This window comes from Lepidochelys kempii, chromosome 6 (genome assembly GCF_965140265.1).
Source record: "Lepidochelys kempii isolate rLepKem1 chromosome 6, rLepKem1.hap2, whole genome shotgun sequence".
NCBI lineage: Eukaryota > Metazoa > Chordata > Testudines > Cheloniidae > Lepidochelys > Lepidochelys kempii.
The window spans coordinates 42,782,456-42,809,163 of record NC_133261.1 but is presented as its reverse complement, the minus strand read 5'-3'; the positions used below and the strand labels follow the sequence as shown (position 1 = coordinate 42,809,163).

At 40.1% G+C, this 26,708-nt stretch overlaps 1 protein-coding gene across 5 annotated transcripts in view; it reads left to right on the top strand.

Moving 5' to 3' along the window:
- Positions 1 to 26,708, top strand: part of ELP4 (elongator acetyltransferase complex subunit 4) — a 268,802-nt gene that overhangs the window by 33,406 nt on the left and 208,688 nt on the right. For 4 of the 5 annotated variants that reach the window (XM_073347771.1, XM_073347769.1, XM_073347770.1 and 1 more), the window contains one exon: positions 25,115 to 25,249. In XM_073347771.1, the coding sequence (XP_073203872.1) occupies positions 25,115 to 25,249 (135 nt within the window). Of the gene's footprint in view, positions 1 to 13,338; positions 13,386 to 25,114; positions 25,250 to 26,708 lie in introns of all 5 variants that reach the window. The other variant, XM_073347772.1, reaches the window with a different exon arrangement.

Below are 26,708 nucleotides of genomic sequence, written 5' to 3'. Positions count from 1 at the left end.
CTATGTTTTCTACAGTTCTGTTCTCATTGTTCTTCTCATGTGCCAGCTGGGTACATGCTCCAGCCCATTCCCACCACCTCCTCACAGTCACTTCTCTTCCGTCTAGATTCACTTGTCCTTAATGCTTCTTTCCATCCTTCCTTTCTTTTCCTTCCCTTCTCCTCTTACCACCCTCTCCCTTCCTTTGCTTTTTCCTTTTAGCTTATTCCTTCCTATCTTCCCCCCCACCATCCTGTTCCTAAATACTTTTAATTTATATAATAAAGTGCAAAAAAAAAAAGCACCAAAAATTAAAGAAAAGAAAACCCTCTCTATAAAAATAGCCCAAATAATGTCAGTTCCTTATTGATTAAATAATATTTTTTTGAAAAACTCATAAAGCATGTAATTTGGTAATCTATGAATAATAGCATAGGTGAATATCCATTTGCTTTAGTATTTTTTCAATTGAAGCAATAGGACAATTGCTAAAAAAGGAGAATAAAAATTGGAATAAAAGAAATTAAGAATTCACTTCATCAGATGCATGCAGTAGAAGTTAGCTGTAGCTCACGAAAGCTTATGCTCAAATACCTTTGTTAGTCTAAGGTGCCACGAGTACTCTTTTTTTTCTTTTTGCGAATACAGACTAACACAGCTACCACTCTGAAACCTGTTACAAAACTGTGTCAGATATAGTTAAAGTTGTTTATATATTACACACTTATCTAGTGTTCATTGGTCAGATTTTTTTCCGCCGTACATTTTCTAGGCAGTGTCACTTTATTCTAAATGTCCCAAGTTCATGTGGTCTTCACTACATTCCTTGTCAGAATTATTTTATAATCTAGTAGCTCTCACTATCGTAAAGATTTTCCTAATATTTGCTTTACTTTTTCTTTAATGTTGTTCCTTTATACTAGTAAAAATCCACTGGTACAACTCCATAGTAAGTAATTCCTTTCTTTTCTTTTCTTTTCTTCTTTTTTTTACATATTTGTAGATTTATACATCACCTCTTAGTCATTGCCAAGCTATATGAATTTAACTTAAAAATTCCCTTAAATTTTTTTTTTTGTTCTTTGAAATTAACATTAGAAGACGTTCTATCATTGAGATGCTAGAATTTAATGCTGTATTTGGATTGCGATCTCATGGAGAAGGAATACGATCTCTGAATTTTGTGGTTTGATGTCTTTACGTACAGAGCACAAAACTTCATCTGCCTTTTGCTGCCTTATCACACTTCAAATTTGTCTGATTTGCTTTCTTCCCTCAGCTAGACACCACTGCACCTTAACTTAATATATTTCCAGTTACTGTTTGCAGTTCTTGAAATAACTTTTAATCTATTTTGACATTGTATATGAGCTAATGTTTATTTTGTAAGTATGATTTTGTGACACTGTATCAAATGCATCACTAAAATCCAGATACTGCATTTGATGCAGTCCTTTCAGCCACTTATATTGCTATTTTATTTTAAAAAAAAACAAAAAAAAAACCTCATGTTCGACATGGTTTGTTCCCAGTTTGTTCAGTTTGTTGTTTAGGTTAGTCTTTTGGTGTTTGAAAGGCTTTGTTTCTCTACGTATTTGTTCTGTTATTTTACTGTGAATTGGGGCTAGGTTTGTAGGTTCACCAGGGTCTCTGAATTCCTTTTTTTGAAATCTGTTTTCACATTTGCTTTTCTACAATCCTCTGTCACTCCCTGGTTTTCTGTTATTATTTTTCCTTTTTTTCTCCCCACCTAAAACACCCAAAGATGCATGATTTGTATATGTGTATATTTTTTCACCACTGGATTTGCCCACATGATCGCATTTCTTCTGCTCTGCCAGGTGTATCCTTAAGAAGATGCTCTGCTCTGGTTCAGGATGCTTCTCTCTCTATTCTTGCTTGCTTTGTCTTCTCTACCACCAAAGGACTTGAATCACTGTGCTCTTACATTTTCAGCCAGATTACTTTGTCTCTTCACTTAAGAAGCTAAGCTCCACTCCACTCTTGCTCTTTCTCTCACACATTTCTTTATCAGAACATGTCTATAAGTTAAAGAGAATTCATGGAAGAGCATCAAGAATGGAGAAGCACTGAACTTAAAAAGATTAAAAGAAAGAATTATAAGGTTGTAACAAGGAAGTAAAATGATTATTTCAAATAGTCTAAAAATACCTATAAAATTGTGCCTAAACAGCTCAAGAAAGCTTTAGATCGAATGGCAATACAAATAAATAAAATGAATAGAAGTGGTGAATAAAAGATTACTCTGTAAAGAAGAGTTGCTGTATGGAAGTCGTGAAAAACCTCTCATTTGAGCTATTTAAAATTAGACTGGAGAAAGCACTATGGCCAACATGATCAAAAGTACCCAATGATTTTAGGTATCCAATATGAGATTCTTCAAAGGGGTCTAATTTTAAGGGGGAGGGAGTCCAGCACTTTCTGAAAATCAGGATCCTTACTTTTGAAAATCTTGGCCTCAGGCTATGCTACGAAGAGCCATCTACACTGAAAGGGAGGTGGACTGGATGGCATAAGAGATTTTTCCAATATCTAATTTCTATGATTATGAAATCTCCATTAACTCCTGGATCCCAACTCACATTTCACCCTAACACTGTATAAGTTTACAGGTCTTTTAATTTTGATGGGAATTTTACCTATAAGATAAAAACACTGTTCTCCCTTTGTGTGCAACAGTATACAGTAATGTTTTAATGGATATCTTCTTAGGAAATGTATAAATTAGTGGTTATCAACTCAAATTACATTTCTCTACCCTTTTTGTAATTAATTAGAAACCACCATGAGGACACTTACATGTGAAATTATTTTAGCAGTCCAATATCAGGGGTTTGTTAGACATAAAATAAGAGGAACAAGAACACACCACCAGAAGATGTTATCAGTATTCAAATAGCTGAAGAGAAAAATAATCCAAATTAACTGGAAAAACTGGCCAATGTAAATCTGTTGTAATTGACTCTATGAAACTAACCCCTGATCCAGTGACACCCCTTCCACCCCCCTTGAATTGCCCTTTGGAGGCCACTGCAGCCAATCGAATTAGGACAGCCCTCCAGTTAGGCTGGGGACTAAAGTGTCTCCTGGCAGCCCCAGGGAACAAGGAACTAAAAGGTGGTCTTAAAGCAACCTTTTCCCCTCTCCCAGATTTGCTGGTTCAGCAACACACACAAATATCAAAGGTATCTATTTGCATATTTCCATTGCCTGGTTGTTTCAAAAATATCTAATCTGCTTGGGTTCACTACATTTCTCATTCCTCCTATTCCCCCAGTTTGGATGAGAATCTCTAAGAGTACCTACAAAGCTCATGTACATCAGAGCATCTTTACATCTATGCTGCAGCCACTGGCATGATTTGTGGATCATTAGGCATACCTGCACTCTTTGGTTTAGTTAGCTAAAAATAGAAGTGAGGGTGATGTGGAGGAGGGGGGTATCATATGGGCTTGTGTGGCCTGTGGTGTTGTCCTCACTTCTGTTTTGTAGTGAGCTAGCTAGAGTACAAGCTAACATAGGTATGTCTTCAAAAGCTGCACATCGCAGCCACAGTTACTATGTGGAAGTACTGTTTATCGTCCTTAATTCAAGCAAAATAAGGGTTTTATCCAGGCTAGGAAATGGACACTGAAGATCTAGTGGGCAAAAATCTGAAAACACTTGCTTACCTGGGCTTGGTGTTGATTTATCAAAAAGTACTCTTACTGGAGATTTCATAGGTAGGGTTTGTCTTCATGTGGAAATGTATTGGGATAACTGTACTACTACGATTATACTGGAATAGCTCCACATGTGGATAGTCTTATTCCAGAATGAGTGCCTTTTAGTTTATACTTCAAAAGTGACATATGCTAAATCAGAAAAAAAAACATTCTTAATAAATGTCCACACGAGGAGTTACATAGATAAAACTATGGCATTATAACTATACCAGTAAATGTCCTCTTGTAGACAAGCCAGAGATAAAGCTTCTCATCTAAAGGAGGAGTGACAAATCTGGGAAGAGTCATCTGACTGGTGCCGAGGACTTCCAAATTAACCTTTTGGGATGCAGATGGCCTAATTTAATACAGCGGTCTGCACTGTCTGGTACTGCAAAGGAATTATTTGTGAATGTAAGGATACATGTTTACTTCAGAAGATGGCATTTTTAGTTGTCATTATTTGGATGCACATCAAAGAAGACATTTGAATCACTGGAAAATGTATACAAGCAGGTTTGCGTTCTAATTATCACACTTTTGATGACTGTACTTTTCAAATTGCATTAGCTTATCAAAGTGACCTAGCTGATACATCTCCAAAGTTTCTGCTTAATATCAGTTTATAGGAAAGGTTCTGCCATCTCAATTCTAAGCCTCTTTTGATTATGCCAGTTTGTCTTCCCTAACTGAACTTCCACATTCACATCTTTAGTAAAGAGTTGTACTTCTGAATCTTTATTGACTTAGACTGAATCTCAGCCAAGTACACAAGGTTTCACTGTCATAATGCTCCTACATTAAAACTATGACAACATGCTGCTGAAGAAGTGAAGATGAAGATCCCATAGGCTGTTTGGGCCTGAGTGCCAATAGTGAACAATTACGTTTATTAAATATATAGAAATCTAATTCCAGGTTCTACTATTAGAAGGTGAAGCTTCTATTCTCCTTCATTTTCTTATTGAAGTCTTCTTCCACCTTCTGTTGTTTCTCTTTCTGAAGTAAAGATAGCCACTAGGTAGTGTCATCAGAAATGAAGAAGAATTAAATATTTAATTTTAGATTTATTTTTCAGTTTTCTACAACTTTGAGAAACTGGCACTAGCATGTGCCTTCAAATTTAAAAACTAATTGTGTGGGATCTTATTTCTTTGTTAGAGCCCTTACTTGTTTTCTCTTTTGTGTATATTTGGTGTATAGAATGTCTATATCAAGTCTACCTACAATTATAATTGAAGGTAAAACTTGAAACGGAAGGCATGAGTATGAAAGAGCATGTTTATACTGGGAAAAGGTTCTTTGTTTCTCTCAGAGAAAATAACATTGAGTCCGTTTTTAAACAAGGATCATGCAGGAAGGAGTTCAGAGTTGATTCAGTCCCTAATCGTGGAAAGATTTGCAGGAACCTAAGAGAACAAATGTTTAGATTTAAACTCGAGGTTTCCTGACTGCTATTCATTGCGTGCTTGCTTACTGGGTTTTCTTTTCTTTAGATCTTTGTTTATAGATTTTGATATTCTAAATCAAAATGTCATATCTGCGAATATTGAATCACTTAAATAATTGCTGGGCACATAATATTACACATTATTACCAAATATACTCTAAAAAAATAACTGAAAGACCAAATTATAGAAACAATAGAACATTTAGGTCAGCATTTTGTTTCCATCTTACATGTAGAAGAGTTACCAAGTTGTATTTTAAAATCAAACTTTTCAGAATTGTCATGTTCAATTGATGCAATATAATTCCTGCTACTCATTTACATCAAAATATCTCTGTGGGTAAGTTTTTCAAAAATCTGTTTAGATCAACAATGTTCATCCTGCAACAGTTTTACCAAATAGCATGTGCACTAATTTCAGCTGATCTAAATCTAATCCAGGAGTTCTCAAACTTCATTTCACTGCGACCCCCTTCTGCCAACAAAAATTACTACATGACCCCAGGAGGGGGGACTGAAGCCTGAGCCTGCCTGAGCCCTGCCATCCTGGGTGGAGGGGCCAAAGCCCAAGGACTTCAGCCTGAGGCAGGGGGCTTGTAACCTGAGCCCTGCTGCCCAGGGCTGAAGCTCTTGGACTTTGGCTTCGGCCCCGGGCAGTGGGGCTCGGGGTTTGGCTCTGGGCCCCAGGAAATCTAAGCCAGCCCTGGTGACCCCATTAAAACGGTGTTGTGACCCAGTTTGGGGTCCCAACCCACAGTTTGAGAACCGCTGATCTAATCACTTTCTTTACAGCAAATTCATCACAGTGATAATCACAATGGTCCCTTCTGACCTTGGAGTCTGTGATTCAGTTCTTGTCTAGTGTTAAAGAAAAATAAATGGATTAACCAAAGATAATGCTAATCAGGCCAGTAATACTATTCAAGCAGAGGGGCAATATTTATTTGGAATAAAGAGAAGTCAAACAAATGGCAAAAAGGAACAGTCAGTAAGGAAAGTCCTACGTGTAATGATCAAAATAGTGAAAAGCTGAGCTTCCACACTTTTCTGATGAATTGGGTATTATAGCTTGTGACAGTGAAGTAAATAATACTGATCGTATGCTTCCTTGAAGTGATTATTTATACTGTGTACATTATCATTTTGGCAATGATGAAGGAAATAAGGAAAAATATTTTCTGTATTGCTCTGATCCTGCAAAGACTTAAACACAAGTTTAAGCCTATGAATAATCCCACTGAACCCATTGGGGCTACTGACGTCCTGAAAACTCAGCATGTACGTAACTTTTTTCAGGATTTGGGCCTCTGACACCTTCAGCTTTTTCAAGCGGGCTCTCCTTGTTCCTCCTTTTGTGGTGGTTTCCTTTTTATTTTATTCAGGAAAATCTCAACAGGACAGGATGAACTAATTCAGGGATTAATGGAAGAAAAAAGAGATTATCTAACCTCCCCTATGTATTCCTAGTTTACATGTAGTTGGAAAGAGTTAGGGTGACAGAAAATCATGAAAAAGAGAGATACATGACTCTTAACCCATAAACTTTGCATATGTATGCGCATATGTATAGTAGAGAAAGCACTTTTCAAAATGAGAAAATCTTTAGTCACATGATCCATCTGTAGTCACTGGCAAACTTCCATTTAGTTATCGTTTTTTTGAATACATGAAAGGGAGGATTTTTTTGCCCTCTGATTCAGATTTATCTTCTGTTGGCATCCAGTCTCTACTATGAATGTCCAGAAAAGAATATAAAAGGAACTAAGTCTCACCTGGAAATGGAAATGAACTATTGTATGGGCATGGGGCATTGGCGAAAATAAATTCTGTGTCCAGTCGCTTTGTATTCATGAACAATAGTACTTGTCTTCAAACGTGTTTCCAGAAGAAATGGAATCTTCTTCAGTTTTTCTTGGTTAAAATAACAATTATGCAATACATGATTAAAACAAAGTATTTACCCTTCCTTACTGACAAACTGGTATCCTTTAAATGCTAAAAATTAATATAATGAAGAAGCACTTATATTTGTGTGGGTTTAAAACTCTTTAAATATCACTGCAAATGGAGATCAACAGTGAGTCATACTATAGTTTTTTTTCTTTTCTTTCAAACATTCTGTAATCACACCTGTGGCAATAACTGCTTTGCAAAATACACTTACATAAATAGTTTAAAAAAAAAGCTTTATTTTTTATCATTAAATAGGATAATGTTTAAGATTCTTTAGTGTTAATTATGCAGTTATCAAAACCTGCAAGGTTCAAAGGATTTTATTTAAGAGGGATTTCACATATAGCCTGTATTATGGTGCTAAATAATAGCACAGTAGTGCTTCTGTAGCATTGTAAAATAGCTTAGAGAGAAGTATGATGTCTATAGTTGGTGTAATGCATTGGTAATTAAGAGGGTGTGAGGTTAAGCTTCATTAACTGCTGTGGGATTGTATCTTGAGTTTCATTATGCCCTGGAGAACATAAGAAGTGAGAGAGGTCATACTGTTAGAATCTGATTTTGCGTAGTGCATCTGCCAAAACAAAGCAAGCAAAGTAATGTAGCAGCAAACACATAAAGACATTTGGATTATATGTATTTTTACTGTAGAGATGAAAGTTTTATTAATAAAATGCTTAATCCTAGTTGTGATAAAACTTTCATTAGCTTTAGGTTTTAGGAAATCAAGTTACTTTAATCACACTGTGTGTGTATTGACAGTGTAACGTCAGTGGAAATACATCAGAAAACTGGATTTTTTTCTAGTTCTTGTTTTTGTGATTTTTTTTATACAAACCACAATCAATTGTTTTTGTTAACTTTAGCAATTATCCATCTTTTATATTTGCATTCTGCAGGGAGCAGAGTTGTGCTTTAGGAATGGCTTGTTTTGTTTTATTTTATTCACCTGCACATTGCCACTAGCTCCGTTGTCTATATACCAGCACCAAGTACACCATGGCCGGAAGCACTCTTGTCAATTAAGATCTGACCCTCATGTGCTGTTTCTTCTAGCAAGGGAGAATGTAACAGTTGTCAGGAGATATTACATCCTGATGCCACAAAATTAAAAGTCCCAGATCTTTTCAAAGCTGTGCTATGGAGGAGCTAAATACTTCTAATTAAGCAATGAGCCTTGCAAAAGTACCAATTTAGTTTTAATAGCAAGCATGAATATTTCCAAGCTCTAAATGAGCTTTCTTGTGGTAAATATTTTATTAATCTTGTATTGTTCTTGGATTGTGGTTTCTATCAGATGAGCATAAACATATTTTCTTAGTACAGTTTAAACACGGTCGTAATCCTGACTCAATTTTTGAATTAGTCCTGGAAAAATAATTCTGGCATACTACCAAGACAGCAGAGTTTATCATTTCAGATGCTTTTTATGTGGGGGAGTGGAATGATTTGCAAAACATTTTTAACAATTTAATAAAGCTGTTGGAAAATAATTTTGTTTTTGAAATAGTACTAAATCTCTGGAAAAACTGATTACACAGTTTTGATCAAGCGTGGCTCCTGCACGCAGCCCAGGCCAGGAACTATCTGAACTCAAAGCACTACAATGTTGCTTTTACAAGGGTGCATCCTATATAAGACTTTGTGGTGGAATGTACATGTCACCTGCAGCTGTAGTCACCAGTTCCTTTCTGAGCAGGGTCAGTGTAAAAATCCTATTTGCAGCCTGTGGCCAGTTCAACTGCTGATGCTTGCGTTCTCTGATTGTGTGGGGGTGGGGCTTTGTTCCTTTTTCACTTGTCCCTTCCACAAATGATTTTTGTAAACATGACCTGCTTTACTCTTTCCATGCACTTTTTTTTTTTTTAAACATCCGTTTTGTATCTTGATAAGAAGTGTTCCTGGATGGATCCATTGTCCCTTGTAGACAGACATCACTACTATAACAGGTAACTCGGAGCCTATCATAAGTGGCTCAGGTATGAAATGTACTCATAGATGTTGTCACAAGTAGTCTAATCCTGGATGCGGTGCTTTAGACATATCTACCCAGCAGTTCTCAAACATTTTTCCCAGCAAGTGCTTTAGAGGATCTAACTGTCGGAAGTATCAAAGCAAGCTAGTCTCACAAAGACTGAGACAAAAGACACACACACACTCTCTCTCTCTCTCTGTCTGTCTGTAGTTTATTGGGTCTGTCATACAAACTTTCCCCTATCAAACAACAGAGGCTCTAACCTAAACTTTTACATGAAAACAAGAACACTGAATATTATTGTTCTCTCCACTCCAAACGCACACACGCCCGCCAAAGTCAAAGGTTCCTAAGCCCTCATCAATAGCAAACTTTTTTAAGGTATTGAAGTGTTTCGCAGTGTACTTCGTGTTGGCAGTTTTGCACCTTGCCTGTCAGAGGGAGACATAGTGCTTTTTTATCTCCTAAGGCTTCTGTCACTTCAGGAGCATCCATTGGAGCCACAGAACTTGCTTTGGAGGAATTGTCAAGCTATAACGACAGATGGACAGGAGACGCTTGATATAGTTTCAGTCAGGCCGCAACTTTATTATTAGATGTCAGGGACTACCCGGCAGAAAACAGTGAACAGTACAGGTAACTCCATGATCATTTCAATATGTAGTTGGGGGCTTCCACCAACCCCCCGCTCTTTTCCATCCAGGTCTCCCATCCAGCCCATTGCTGGGATCTTACCATCCCCCTACCCCAAATGAGGTTTAAGGTGGACTATAAGTAAGACTACAATTTTATCATGGAGGTCGTGGAAGTCAGGCGGCTGGAAGCTGCAGGGTACCCCCACCACCCAAGGCAGCCAGGATCTGCAAGGTACCCACATCCACAGCAGTGGGGTCTCCGATCTCCAAGGCAGTGGGGGTACCTCACAGCTCCTGGTTTCCACAGGTTTCTAACCGTCGCTAGCAGCAAGAGGGATCCCACTGCTCCTGGTGGGACCCCAGAGCTCCCTGGCAGCGGGGTCCCCGAAGCTCCCAGCCTCCACAGGCACCGGGGTACTCTGAGCTGCCATGGGTGAAGGGGGACCCCGCAGCTCCTGGCCAGCCCCCACAGCTCCCGGCCTCTGACAGTGGGGGATCTCAGAGCTATGGGGGAGGGGATCATGGAGCGCCGAGCCCCCATTTGTGGTGAGAGCCCCTGCACCTCCCAGCCAGGCCCCCACAGCTGCCTAGTGGCTCCCTATTTTGTGATGAATATTTTTAGTAAAAGTCAGGGATAGGTCATGGGCTTCCATGATTTTTTTTTTTATTATTATTATTGCCCAAAACAAAACAAAGCAAGGCTCTTTGTGGATCACTGTGACTTCAAATTTTTATCTGCAAGAAAACTTCAAGATAGCATGTCTGGAGCCAGTCATGTTTCTCCTAAAGGACATCATTCTGGAACTGACTGATGTTTACATGCAGATAGGAATAGATTTTAGATTTCTTAAAGATCTCTTAAATGCCACCAAATCTTAGTACTGCTCTTTGGGTGAGCACTCATACTATCCGTATGTTTGGCACTAGTGACTGTATTTCTATACAGGATTGGAATTTGTTTTCCTCTATCTAGGTAACTGACTAGTCAAATAACCTTACACCTTAGAATTTAAGCACCATGTCTGACTATTGGGGAACTGGAGACACTAGGATTCAAAATAAACTACCTGCAGTCTCACCTTGTTCCCCCATGGCAACTAGAGTACCTAAAAGATTTGGTTGACATGGCACAATTCAAAGCCTTCCTACCACAGGAAAATATCTAAACATTGCAGATCCAAAACAGGTTTTGCTGGAGTTGGCAGGTATCAGTAAGAACCTGATGGCCACAAACAGTAATATAAGTAACCATGTGTCCACATGAGGAACTTTCATTAGGTCCAAAAGCTCGGAGATCAAAAATCACACATTGCCATCTCATCTGGGTGGTGGATGCCCTCTGAGCAAGGGATAGGAGTTATTATTGGGCCATAAGTATGAGATTGGACAGATTCCCTCAAGATGTTCCTGCCTTCTATTTATATAGCAGGACAGGATGACATAGTTTCAGACCAATTTAAGCTAATAAGTAGTGGACCTATGCTATTGGCCAATGTAGTGAATCGGAGCTTTCTTGAGGAGGTCACACCAGAGAGAGATCTGTGCACAACTGCCTGTTAAAAAACAAGCAGTAGCCTTCCATCAGTGGGATATCTTTCTCGTCCTTTTGCCAGAATGCTGAGGATGGATGTTTAGGAATACTTTTCCTCCGGTTGCAAAGGTCCTGACCAATTTCAAAATTTCTATGATCTTACTAGCCTGCTACTACTGGAGACAAACATGGCTCTTGATACTGTTGAAGATGCTGGCTGATTATGTCATAGTGAAGGTCCATCCACATCTGATCATCCTGGACCGGGACATTTCTCCACATCTGAGGTCTGTAATAATCTCCACTGCTTCCACATAGCCCCACACATGAGAAATGATTGGCTCTCTCTTAGTCTGTGGCACAGGAATTTTTTTAATACACCTTCCACCTGAGGAGAATATACTTAAGTAGCTCCTTCCACATTATTGCCTCTTGAGGGCATTTGATCTCCCTTAACCCTTCCCCCTCTATTATTAGTATAGGTGGAAATAAAGACTCTACCTGAAAAACATGGAAAGCAGAGGGCCTGCATAATGTCCTATGCATCACGTAAGCCAACATTTATCATAGAGCAGTATATAAAGACAAATGTCCCTTTCTAGAAGTAAAAAAAAAGGCTTTATTCCTCATTAGTTGATTGTGACAAACCAGAAGTGTGAGTAATAAAGATGCAGTGTTTCTAGTGTTTACTAGAGGAGAAACATTCTCAATGGACTTACCAAAATGTTAGTGCCATCTTTTTCTCTATGTTAAAAGTGAATGATAGGAAATAGAATCTCCTTTCTTGAAATTTCATCCTTGCAAATGACAGGTTGACTCGTGATGTTACAGTTTGAGGTGTTAGCAACAGGTGTGTACCTGCTTATGTCAGTGGTAAGATCCAAAACAATGGCAAGCTTAGGGAGTTAAGTGAATGCTTAGATAGGATTTATACTAATTATGATCTGCTGAAAAACAATGATCTGTGCCTAGGAGGTTTGTTTGTTTTTTTTATAATTGACATAATGATGACCCTATTTCACAAAAGTTGTGCAGGTGTTACCTGAACGATTTTAGGAGATTTTAATGAATGTGCCAAAAGGACACCTGGGAAACTAATTTTAATTTTGGCTTGTAGAAACTTCTAAAAAGTCAATGAAAACTGATTTGAAAAATGTATTTACCATTTAACAATATTCTGAGTTCTCATGTACTAGTAACTCTTAATTGAGAAAGATGTCATCATTTTTGTTTGTTTTTTTTAATCAGGAAATAACTTTATAATACTAAAAAAATAAAAATAATGTGTATAGTGGTATCAACTAGTTTCAGTAGAATTTTCCAAAAGATATTTGATGGAGAATAAGAAGACTGCTTAAGTACTATAATTTGACCTTCATTTTTACTGTAGGTATCTGAATTTGTAAATAGGTAATTGTAATAATCAGCACGTGGATAGTACCTGAAAGATGAAATATTGTGAAATCCCATGGTGATATCTTTTATTAATTAGGAAATATTTTATGTTTAAAATTTGGAAGTAACATAATGGTTTGTGGATGCATACATATATGTGCTATGCTGGTATAATTGTAGTGCATGTTCTGTTGGCCAACCATTATAGTTACAGCTACTTCAAAACTTTCATTAATTCCCTGTGTTCAGTTACTCCTGTCAGAAACCTTCATGTTTGGGCTAAAAATTTCTATGCTTGTTCTCTGTCAGAAGTGATATATGAAACTTTTGAGCTAAAGCAATTTAGTTCTTTGCTGACACACCTACCATAAATGTATTATCTCTATTTAAGCTGAAAATTCAACAATTTTAATATTTAATTTATAGTAAAATTCATTTTACAGTATTCTTGTTCTTGTGAAGTTAGAAATATAATTACAACAAAATCTGTGTACATGTTTTGTTGGAAAGAAAACAAGATTGTGTTCTAAAGAGACCATAATCTAATGGTAGTTGAACCTTAAGGCAGTTTGCAATAGTTCCCATTAAAAATACAGACTAGTATAACTCCTACATAAAAAACAAAAAAAAAATAAAAATACGCTAGTATTAATACAATTTAAAATGCTCAGTTTTTGCTCTCTTCTTGTCAATAGGAGATGTTCCATTGACTGATTTCAGTGGGAGCAAAATCAAGCCTCAAGTATGTTTCATGAGATAAAGCTTGTAATACACTGTAATAATAATTATAGAGGTATGCCTTTTGTTAGAGGAAATAAATTCCCTAATTTAATGCATAGTTTGTAATACTCAAATACATAATAATAATATATATGCAACATTTAAATCAAATATGTATTAGACTATTCTGGTGATGAAGCTAGTGTAGATATGAAAGAATGGAAAAAATATATTGCAGTGGCTATGCATGTGTTTCTAAGCTTGTAGAAAAAATTGTATACTTGATAAAGTAGCATCCAACTAGAAAAATAACAAAACTATTGTGATGCGTATAAACCAGGGGAAAGTGTTGAGGTTTCACTTTTAGCCTCAACTTTTGCATTTCTTGGTTGTATAATTAAACATTTAAATTCATAGCCTTAAAGTTTATCTTAAAGTGGGATAATCTAGGTTTATGAGTGTACAGTTCTTATTCTTCGTAGTCTGTTCTCACTCACTCAAATGAGCTGATGTGAACTCGGATGCTCTTTGGTGTTGCACAAGCTCTTCAAGAAGGAATAGATTCTAGTTTGTGAAGTGCCTATTTATATAGAAATAAAGGGTGGCTGTGGCGGTGTTATTAATAAATGGAAAGTCATTAAAGTGGGCAGGCAAAAAGCAATTCAAATTATCCCAGACTTTTGCTAATGTTTGGACAGAAAATATAGTGAATCTGTTTTCAGAACTTTTGCAATTCATTTGTATCAAAAGAAAACAAAATCTGTCCAAGCCTCTGGAAAGAATGTTTGTGTCCTCCTTAAAGTGCTAACACAAAATAATGGTCATTTTGTTACTTACGCTGATTTCCAAAGTACATAGGCAGGCCTTCCATTGCCTATTACATTTTATATCAGAAGTTTGTATTGCCCAAAAAGTTACGTTGAGAAATTAAAATCAAGTGTTCATTTATGTCAAGGATTTTAGATTTTATTTTCATTCATAATAAAAGTAAACCCAACAAATTACAGGTATACAAATGTCATTCAATACAGGTGGAAGTATCTACCTTTTTTACTCATCTCTTCCTTTCTTTATAGCAATATGTGAAATGTATTGCCAATAGGACTATATTCTGTTCAATTAATTGCACAAAAGTGGTCTTTTTTAACCTAGTTAATATTATAATAATAATACCTAATTCCTAGGACTGCTCTGTACTCTGTTTTGATAAAAGCACATACTGTCACTCAATAACAGGTGTAGCATTACATTATAGATCCAAATTAGGCCACATATCCCTTTAATGCTATTCTGCCTCTGATGGTTTTTATTTCTTGGCAGATCTGATTCTGGGCAGCTCTGGTTGTGGGATTTGGTTTTTGTATCCATGTGTCTACCAAATACAGTCAACATCTACCACATCTCTGCCCAATAGGTCTCTACTTTCTTGGTTTTATGTTTTATTCTGCACTTCAGTCTGGCGGTTCTATCCAATCCAGAACAGATTTCCTAATTGTTTCTTCCACATCCTAACACTTAGTCTTAACGGTAACCTGTTACACTATGTTATGTAATCTTAGTTCTAGTGTTTATTTCTCAACATTATGAGTCTGTGCTGAGTGCTTTTGCTTTAGTAAAAATGTAAACATTGGCAATTTAAAATGGGTCTGTAATACTGTTTTTTGCTGAAATTTTATAATCTTTGTCTATTTTTAAAATGGTTTAGATCATATTTGGCCTGTCTCTAATCCTAATTTTCAGAAACGTCTCCCCCTCCTCTCCCCCCTCCCCAAGCAGTTTGCAACTGGAAGACTTGTGTAGTTAAAAGACAAGTATCAATAACCAACTTGTGCTCCTAGAAAATATGGTAGATAGGGACAAGCAGAAGAGACTTCCCCAAGCTGGGGTATAGCATTGGCCCCTTAGAAAAGCCATAAATTGATGTTCTGGCGATATACTTGATTATCTGCACTGTAAAATCAGTTTCTGAAGCATTGCTTGTGCTCTGTGATTTCATTGTTCCTTCATGTTAGTGTCTAGTTTTGCCTGTAGCATGAGAGTGGGAGATAGGAGACTTGGTTCAGTTTTTGGTGCTCTCTTAGATTTTTTGTGGTGAATCAAAAATCCAAGAGGAAAGGGAGATGAAAGAGAGAGAAAGAAATGAGACCACTGAGCTGCATATAGACAGCTTCCCGTTGTTTATGCAGTAAAGATATGGAATAAATTATATGTGAGAAATTAGCTCATGATATGCTCATTTGAGATTGTAGTACATGAATAAATTATAACCATCCCTTTTAATCAACCTATCTCTTGTTTCGAGAATGCATGAGAGCAAGGAGTGTAAACACATGAAACAAAATATACATGTTTTGCAGTAAGACTGAATCTTGGCAGAACAATAGTCTGGCACAAATGTCTTCTGCTAACCCTTCATGTGCAAAGATGCATGTCACTTAGATATGTGCGTAGGGGAATGCAATACCAACCACTTAAACGTGCAAAATAAGTGTGCAACTATGTCACACCTACTGCCATGAGGCAGCAAGATCACATCAGTACAATCTAAGAAATACTATCGCACTATAGTCTAAGAATCTAAGAAACATTTCTGAATTTAAAAACAATTTGAATGAAACAAAAACTATAAAGAATTTATTCATATTTTGCAGTAAACTATGTATCTCAGTGACTCTTCTCTATCTTGCTTTTCTGTTTAGTCTGGTGGTATTGCATATGAAAAAAGGACACAATTGGAATTGAGATCCATCGTGGAAATTCAGTTGGCATTGAAGGGTGTTCTTTGCATAGAAAGAAAACAAAATACGAGAGTCAGACTACAGCCTGGAATTATTATTTTCTTCATAGCATAGATCACAGTGATAATTCCTTTATTTTTCTTGTTTCTAGTTCGTTACTTTAATCATTATGAAAGTACTTATGTACTTAGGTACACTTCATATTATATCCCTAAAAAAGAAAAATTAGAGCTAAGGAAACAATTTGTTTTTCATACTTTCTAAGCTGTATTGCCTTAGCATCTTTTAATGGTTCTGTATCCATTGTCTTAAAACTTCTAGGGTAAAATTTTCAAAAGAATCTAAGTCCCAGTTTCAACAGTGACTTAAGAACATACATGCCTAATTCTCATTGAAAGTCCAATTCCTAAGTGCGTAAGTCACTTTTGAAAATTAGACTTAGGCTCCTAAATCACTTTAGATGCTTTTTAAAATTTTAATTTTAACCTACTCTTTTGATACAAATCCAGTTGTATATAATTTCACAAAGGCTAATAGCAGTTCATATATTTATCAGAGGGGATCATTCATTATTACAGGGCTCTTTCATAAAGCCTATTTCATATTTATTGTGTTGTATTATATTGACTGTTTAGTCATAATATTCAAATATGAATATAGTGCTGTCACACTATCTGGAATGGTTCACAATCATGAGTGCCAACCTCAGGCATACTGTTAAAAAGCAGGGTAGACACCCCAAACTGGTGGTGTGTTCTATAATTAGATTTCACCAACCCAGTAACCAGTGTGAACTCCTGGTTCACTGTAAGTCGTACCATGGAGTCACAGACAATTTCTTTAGTCACTACAGTCTACCTTGCCACCCAGGTAAGCTGGACTTAATGATAAATGGTCACTTACATCAGCAATCACAAAATATTCAGGTTTCTCCCAGTCCCAAGAGACCAGTCACATACCCCAGATCAATTTGTATCTTAGATCTTATACGAAAGACGATGCTGGTAGCCAATTGTATAATAAACCAAGGATATATTAACTATGAAAAAGAAATGAGAGTAGTTCTTCGAGTGCTTGCTCATGTCTATTCCAATAGGTGTGTGCGCACGCCATGTGCACGATCATCGGAAGGTTTTTCCCCTAGCGGTACCCATCAGGTCAACTGTGGAGCCCCTTGAAGTGGCGCCCTCATGGTGGTGTATATAGGACTCTGCTGACCTGCTGCCTGCTCAGTTCCTTCTTACCGCAACTGACAGACGTTGGAGCTTTCTTCAGTCTCTTGCTTCGCAAGTGCCTACCTAGTGGTTACCTTCTACTTTGTTGTAAATAGTTCGGAAAAGTTGTAGTTTAGTAGCAGTTATAGCTAGCCTCCTTTGGGGTTCCCCCCCCCCTCTAGCTCCCCTGACTGGGATATGCCTCGGTTTCAGGGGTTTAAGTCCTGCAAACGCTGTGGGAAGCCTATGCCCAAGGGCGATCCGCACTTATTGTGCCTTAAGTGCCTGGGTGAGGGCCATCAAACAGATAAGTGCTCCATTTGCAGGAGCTTTAGACCCAGGATGAAGAGGGAGCAGGACTATCCCCTCAAGCTCCTTTTAATGGAGACAGCTCTTCACCCTCAGCTGGCACCGGAAGCGGCGTTGGCAACATCGGTGCGCAGCACACCGGTTTTTGGTGTGGGATGCCTTGGCACTGAAAAAAGACTCCTCCAGGAAGCATTGTCACTGCTCCCCGGCTCACAAAGTGGGTTCAAGCATGTGGCACTGCTTTTAGTCCCTGGTGCCACATAAGAAGAAGAAGGCAGACTGGGGTCGGTCCCCCATCAGGAAACAGCACTGGGATCCCAGCAGGGTGTGTCCTCTATCAGGGCACCCACAGCCTGGCCCTCAGATCCTGGCACAGTCAACCCTGGCCCTGCCAGGGGCTCCGTCGAGTCCGGTGCTTGTGGACTCCCTGACTCAGAAGGCGTTGGAGGATGAGACTGATCTCCCCTACACACCAGATACCTTTGAGGCCGGGCGGGACATTATTGCCATGATGGCACAGTCCCCAGCCCTGCAGGCGCAAGGAGGGTGGCCCAAAACTTACACCTCCAGGCTGAGGAGGTGACAGAAGACTCGGACCCAGTGGTGGACATTCTTGCCACGAAGGGTCCTTCTGGGGTAGCCTTGCCCCTTGTCAAGACCATACAAAACACCACAAAGGTGCTATGGCAGACCCCGGCCTCCATACCGCCCAGGGCCAAAAGGTTGGAAAGGACGTATATTGTGCCACAAAAAGGGTATGAACACCTTTTTACCCCCTTCACCCTGGAATATTAGTGGTGGATGTGGCAAACCACAAAGAGCGGTAAGGTCAACCAGGTCCTGCCCCAAAGTCACGGGTCGCTAAGAAACTGGACCTTTTCGGCTGTAAAGTCTACTCAATCAGGGGGCTCCAGCTTCGTGTTGCTAATCAGCAAGCAGTGCTCAGCCACTACGCTTTTAATTCCTGGAGAATGCTAGCTAAGTTCTAGTAATTGCTCCCATCAGGCTCTCGCCCAGAGTTCGCGGTGCTTCTTGAGGAGGGCAAGGTGGTGTCAAGGACCTCCCACCAGGCCGCCCTAGACTCAGCTGATTCTGCGGCTTGGACCATGGCCACAGCAATCACTATGAGACGGAGCGCATAGTTACAGGTTTCAGGCATACCCCCGGAGGTCCAGAACACCATTCTGGACCTGCCCTTTGACTGTGCTGGCTTGTTTGCTGAGAACATGGATTCCCATTTGTACAGTCTCAAAGACTCGAGGGCGACATTGAAGTCCCTATGGCTCCACACTCCTACGCCCCAGAGGAAGCCCTTCAAACCCCAGTCCCCTCCCTCCCCCCCCCCCCGCTTCTACTCCAGACCCCCAAGGCAGGACTCAGGCAGGAGAAGGGGCAGGAATAATAGGAGGCGCCGTCTCAGTCCTCCTTGGGCCAGGGCCAGGGCTCATCCAAGTAGCTCCCAGGGCTGAAATGTAACTTTTGAAGATGCACCCAAGGATGGAGCACCAGGACTTAATCCAGATCCATACCCTCCCTTTGTGAACTGGCTATCCCACTTCTACCCTGCTTGGTCCCAGATCACAACAGATTACTGGGATATTCTGTCCAGTTCTGTTCCCTCCTGCCTTCCCACCTACCTTCCCAGACCCTCTTCAGGGACCCTTCTCACAAGCAACTCCTTCTCTAGGAGGTGCAATCTCTCCTCGCTCTGGGGGCGATAGAGGAAGTTCCTCAGGAGTTCAGGGGCAAGGGATTTTACTCCTGACATTTCCATATCCCCAAGGCCATGGGGGTGGGGTACATTTGTTCAGGGGAAATTGTGACCGAGTTGGCCATGTATGCACAACATAGTTTAGTTGATGCAGGTTATGTTGGCTTATAGCCGCCAACTTTTGTATATTGCTTGCGAATGTGCACACTTGGGTGCTTGCATCAGAGCTGCATGTGCTCATCAAGGCTGGCTGTCAATGTAAAATGTGGTGCACCGTGGGTAGGGATCCCAGTGTGTCCTGCACCATCATCTGGCTCAATGCCTTATGGGATATTTTCATAATACTTATCTGAGATATCAGTGATTTGTCAAGGGATTTCTGGGAGCTAGAGGGTCAAGTTCCTATCATACCACTTTCTCCATCCCATAATGCTTTACACATTACATAATTTTTACACTTTTTTAAAAAAGCCCTCTCGGCTACTTTTAGGTCTCTCTGGTAGAACCACGGACCCTGCAAAGTTCAGCACAGTTCTCATGAGCGTTGCTAATGCAGGAAGCATAATTTTCATATGTTTGCGGTACGTGAACAAGTACTACTGCACCTGGAATTGAGGTGAGGAAGATGCAGAAATGTTCAAGCACAATAAGCAAATGCTGATGGTTTTCATGGAGGAGCTCCACACTGGATTGCTGCTTCTGAGCCTGAGAAACAGACACTGATTGGTGGGATTGCATCATAATGCGAGTTTGGGATGACAAGCAGTGGCTGCAGAACTTTCAGATGTGAAAGGCCATGATCTTGGATCTGTGTGTGAAGCTTGCCCCAGTCCTGCAGCACAGGTACGCCAAAATAAGAGCTGCATTGACATTGGAGAAGCAAGTGGTGATCATGCACTGAAAGTTTGCAACACTGGATTACTCTCAGTCAGTGGGCGATCAGTTTAGAGTTAGAAAATCCACAATGGAGACCATTATAATCTAAGTGTGTCAGATCATTAAGTATCTCCGGCTACACAGGACTGTGACTCTGGGTAATAAACAGGAAATAGTGGATGGTTTTGCAGCAGTGGGGTTCCCAAATTATGTTGGAGCAATTGATAGCACGTAATTCCCTATTCTGGCATCAGCCCACCTTGCCACTGAGTACATCAACAGAAAGAAATACTTTCCTATGGCTATGCAAGCTCTAGTGGAGAATCCAGGGCTAATATTAACATGGGCTGGTCAGGCAAGGTGTATGATATTTGCATCTTTGAGAACACAGTACTTTTTTTAAAAAGGCTGCTGCAAGCAAGGAAATTCTTCTCTGACCATTGGATTACCATTGGCAGTATTGACATACCAATAGCGATTCTGGCTCATGAAGCTGTACACTGGCCACCTGAACAGCACCAAAGAAAGAGTCAACTACCGCCTCAGCAGGTAGACAGAATGGATGCTTGTGCTGTTTACTCACTGGATTGGATCTCAGGAATGCAAATGTCTACTTGGTTGTAGCTGCATGTTGTGTGCTGCATAATAGCTGTGAGGCAAAGGGGGAAAAGCTACCACCAGGGTGGAGGGGCAAGGTAGACAGGCTGTCTGCTGAATTTGCGCAACCAGAAATAAGGGCTATTAAAAGAGCTAACAGTGGAGCTATATGGCTGAAAAGAGTCTTAAAAGACCATTTTAACAGTCAGTCATGGTCTAAGTTCCCTCTAAGCTGCGCCGCCGCACACGGCCTATTAAGCCCTGCGCAGGGGCTCACAGCTGCAGCAGGGAGAGGTGCCCCTTTCCGCAGGCCCTAGCGTGGACCTGCCCCAGACTTGCCATGGCTGGGGGAGAGGAGCCCCTCCCTCGCCCCGGCCCCACCCAGCCCCGCCGGAGCTGCCGGGGAGTGGAGCCCCTCCCTTGGCCCAGCCCGGCCCAGCCCCGCCGGAGCTGCCGGAGAGAGGAAACCCTCCCTTGGCCCAGCCCAGCCCGGCCCAGCCCCGCCGGAGCTGCTGCAGCCGGGTAGAGGCGCCTCCTCCCCTGGCCCCGAGCTTCTGCAGCGAGAGAAGGCTGGGGGGAGTACTCTCTCTCCACCACAGCCCTGGGGCAGCTGGCACCCCAACCCTCCAGCCCAGCCCTACCCCAGAGCTCGCACCCCAGCCAAATCCTCATTCCCCCACGCCCCAATCCTCTGCCCCAGCCCTGAACCCCCTCCCACACTCCAAACCCCTTGGCCCCATCCCCACAACACGAATTTTGTTATGGGCACCAATATGAAGATGGTGTGTCACACGTCACCTACATATTGGTGCACATAACAAAATTCATTCTGCACATGAATGTAAAAAATTAGAGGGGACACTGGTCATGGTAGTGTTGTCTGATCCTTTTATGAAATAGTGTCTCTAATAGTGTCTCTAATAGTGTGATTAAATATAGGTGGATCTTTGCTACCTGCGTTTGAATTCTGCAATGCTTGGTGTAGACTAATAAATATATACTGAGTTTCCAAAATAGAACTTAAATTTTGTTGCCTGTTTCTTTGAACACAATAAAGTGCAAACAAATATGAAATTAAAAATCTGTAACAGCAATGCAACAGGGTGAACTATATTTTACACCCAAGGAAAAACAGCAGTAAACAGTGATCATTTATGTTCATGTACGTAAAACCTTACTACAGTGTAGTAGGTAGGGCTACACATGCACCAACTTGTTGTTTTCACAGGTTGGTATATGCATAGCTGTAGTTCTCCTTGTGGTTCTCTGGCATGGAGTGGTAAGGGGTAAGGATGTAACGGTACATCATGCTGTGATCTGGTATGTTGGAGGATGTAGGGAGCACTGACCATGGAGTACTCCAATGACTGGAAAGACTGCTGAGTCCAGGGTCTTTAGGTATGTAGGTCAACAAAAAGTGTTCTGCAATATCTGAGTTTGTTGCCTGAGCAAACCCATGATGTCCTGATATGTTTCCCAAAGTGCCTTGGTCCTTTTTCCTTTCCTGAAACAACCTCTGTCTCTCTCTCTCCATTCTTGGTCCTTCTCCATGGCCACAGTCATATGCTGCCTCTGAGCCTTTGGTTCCTGGTCTAAGACTATAGAGGATTGGAATATCTTGGAGAAAATATCCTCCCTAGTCCTCTTTCTCATCCTGATCAGGGTCAGATGTTAAGCAGGCATATCTCTCAAGGACATCATGCCAGAGGCTGCTGATTAAAGCAGTCAGATACATCATTAGATTTAGACACAGTGGACAAGGAAAGATGAGTCTCAAGACTCCTATAAAATCTTTTAATAAGAAATGCTAATTGTCACTTTAATTCTGGAGCACCTCGCTGCAGCAACACTCAGCAGCTCAAGCCATAGTGAATACAGCCTGCCTAGCCAAACAGGGAGGAGGGGAAAAGGGGTATTCTGTTGCTAAAAAGTTTTCAGTGATAGGCACCATTCATCAGGTATGAGTATAGGGACAGTGCGGTGAATATTGGCAATATTTTCGCAGAAAGCAATGATTTTGGATGATCGCTCACTTCAGACAGTGACAAAGGCACAGAGAACAGAGCTACTACTGGCATTCCGAAGCCACCCAGGCCTGTATACTGCTAGCCTGATTACTGCAATGGTGCCAGCCAAAATCCTTGCAGAGTGGCATGGGAAAGTCTCCTAGTGCAGGAAAAGAAATAAGGCTACAATTCTTACAAATCTTCGAGAAAGAATTGCAGAGTATCTCCATGAAAGTTTATTGAGATATCTCAAGAGGATAAAAGGGACATCCCTACTAAGATAAACAAAGTACTCCTACCTACCCCAACAACCTAAAGAGTTGAAAAGTGGACACAGAGTCTATTTCTCTTTGTTCTACCTCAAATCAGCATCCTGTGCTTGGACAAATGTGGATTGTGTAATCAGACTGCTTTACTACTTTTTTGAATTTATTCCCATACATAATAGTAAAGCAATCAGAAGTCAATTACTTTGTTCTATAAACTTGCAGATGGGGTGGACTCCATTTTTAAATGGGGAAGAACGTTGTGGGAGGGAGGGAAAGAGAGAGAAGGGGTAACAGGCAACAAAAAGTAAAAAATGTATTAGAAAAATGTATGTACACGCTTATCCGAGCTCCCTTCCTCTTCATCATCAAATTCATATGAGCTCACCTGGTGGTACAGGCGTGAGTTCACTGGAGTTTCCAACAGCTTGTGGCATGGTTTAAGTCCCCTGCCATGTCTCTTCTCTCCCCCCACCCCCCACCCCTTTACTATTCACAGCAAGAGTTTCTGCCTTGGGCGCCTGAGAAGTGTCCACAGTCATCTGCAGGGTTCTTTTGGGGTCACTGACAAGTATGGCATGCATTTCATTATAACAGTGGCAGGTCTGTGGGGCAGCACCAGATTTCTTGTTGCCCATCCTCATCTTCTGGTAAAGTTCTTTCACTTTCACTCATCCCTGTTATGACCCCATTTCTGTATCCTTTGTGCCATCTGCATGTTGATGTAGATATTTCTGTTGCCGTTCCACAGATGTGCTTGCACATCCTCTTCTCCCCATGGGCTAAGGAGATCTAAGACTTCTTGTCTGCTCCACTTTATCTACTAGGTCTCTGTGTGGATGGTCAGATACCTTCACCAAAAATGAACCGGTAGGAATGTGTGCCAAATTGGACAACCAGGAAAAAGCATTTCAAAAACATGCAGATGAGTTTTGGGGCACAGGCAAGGCGGACTTCTGGTGTCTGGCCCCGTCAAAAGTTAAAAATTGTGACCGAATCAACACTGTTGCTGGAACAAGGGCACAGTGGGATAGCGGCTGGAGGAATGTTAGGGTTGACATATGTAATGCGGTGTCTACACTCCCACTGCATCAACCTTAGTGGATTGACCAAGGCTCTGCTTTGTTCAGGAAGGTAATGTTATTGCGTCACTGTAATGCATGCATCAGCAGGAGACAGTTTTTCGTGTAGATGTGCATAACTAGGCCTTCTCAGGTCAATTTATGTCAACCATCTTTGTAGTGTAGACCAGGCCAAAGTGTCTCAGAAGGGTAAAGGGCCATGCGCCAGCTACTGCATCACAGGAGAGGAAGCAGGCTCCACAGAACTGCTACATCCCAATTGGCACAGGTGTGGGAGTCGAGGGGGATAAAAGCCTTGGTTGCCCCACAACCATCTCTCATGCCCTCACAGTCCATAACTGTGCCTGTGTATTGGGAATGTATGTTGTGCTGGATATCAATCTGGTGCAATTTACTCCCTCAACAGAGCAGCAGGGTAACAACACACTCTTCTTTACTCTAGATCATGGCAAAGCTAAGATTGAGCCCTCATTGATAGAATTGCTCAATCAGTAACACTCAGTTTTTGAAACAACAGCTGCATTAGTAACTTCTATAAATTCAAAGTTTTAAAATATTTGTACCTTCTTTTTGTTCCTTGAATTGACTTTCATGCTTATTTCATTGTTAATAGTCTGTAGTTAACAGTGTGGTCCTCCCCTCATGGTTAGTGGGAAAGGAAGATGCAGACCATGTGCTATGGCTTCTACTCTGTGTCCTTACAATATATAATGCTGTGCAGTACTTTTTTGGTTATAATGATTAGAAAACATTTTTCAGCTTCTGATGTGCTTTGTAGAATTCAGTAGGTACTATCTGTCTTATTTTAATCAAATGTTGGTATCAATTTACAACTGTTAATTTTAATCAAATAATCCTACTAGTTTGCAGTGTTTCTTTGCGGGGGGAGTGAAAAGTCTTGACCACCTTTTCTACTTTAACTACCTGATACTGTTTCATTTTCTCAATTTAGGAACTTCCGGCACCTTTGTTTGATGATGTCCACAAAAACCAAGTGGAATGGAAAGAAACAGCTATTAAATCTAAACCAGAATCTCAGGAATCCATGAAAATAGCCTGGCGTTACCAGAATTTACCAAAAATTGAGGTAAATACGTTTAGTATTCTATCTGATGTTATCCTATACTTTGATAGTAAGGATAAAATTCACTTGTTCTATAAGTAAAATCTCTGAGTAGAACCTATACCATGGAAGCGTTTTCAAACTGTGCTAAAAGGTTTCCTCGGGAGAGCAAAGTGTCAGTCACCAATACATAACTTGATTAGCAAAGATACAGAGAGATGAGAAATTGAGTTTACTATATGGCATGAAGTCCAGATGTACTTCTGAAAAGCACTAAAGGCTGGTGAATATAACACTGTTTCAGACAACTTTTTAAACCTAAAGATACCTATAGTATTGTACATTTTTCTAAATTTAGCTATTCTTAGGTGATATGTATCGGTTGAATGAACAGTACTTATTAGATCCCACTAGTGAAAATACTTTATTGATGCAAATTGTTGACTTGCTTATCCATGTGCGTAATAAGTAAAGTAAGCACTTGAGATTATATCAGCTTCATTGTCACTAGAAACTAATTGCTGTGAAGGTGGCATGTAAGACACAAGCCCAGTGATCACTTCTTCAAAGTTTACAGCTGTTAGTATTTTATTAATTATGTTTTTCCTTGGGCTAGTTACTTTCTTGTTTAATCTAATAGCGAAGTCAAACCTTACAAAAATTATAGGATTTTGGACTACACAGAACAACAAACTTTTTTGGGGGTGCTGTTTGGCTTAAGTATGTTATATACTGTGATTTAGATGTAATCATAACTGCCTAGTAAGTTAGCCATATTCTAAAAAAAATTGGAATGTGACAAAATGAACTTACAAGGCTTGGCATGTTTGGTTTTCTCTGAAATTGTACAGACGTGGCTATATATTTTGTGTCAGAGAAGACTTACATACGGTGACATGCCAAATCAAATAGCCTCCAGTGTGATCATATAATCTCATCAATTTTATTCATGTAGAGCTTGCTATACCACTCTGAACTATTACAAAATATAAATACTGTGTTTTATCCAGTAATGTACACTAAATTCAAAATACATTGATGTACAAACAATTGATTGTCACTATTTCAATACAAAATGTCCTGGGTCTAACAGAACAAAAAGCTGCATATAATAACCCAAAACAAGCTTATTCTGTCCAGTAATATATTATTTAATAGAACACCATGCACTTGTCCTTGGTTATCACAGATGGGATTTGCATATTGAAAGTTGTAAACTAATAATTGTCTGATCTAGAACAACTGTGCAGTCTTATAAGGTATGATTCCCTCATTACCATCAACATTTTCTTACAATTTTTGAAATGTTTCACAATTATGTATTAGAACATTGGTCCCCAAACTTTTTATGTTGCGTTCCCCCCTTACGTGTAACATAATCTGTGTGTGCCCCATTAGTGGGGGCTGGGAGTGGGACTGCGGTTCGGAGCTGGGGGCTGAGGCTGGGGCTGGAGCTGGGGCCAAGGGCTGTGGCTGGGAATGG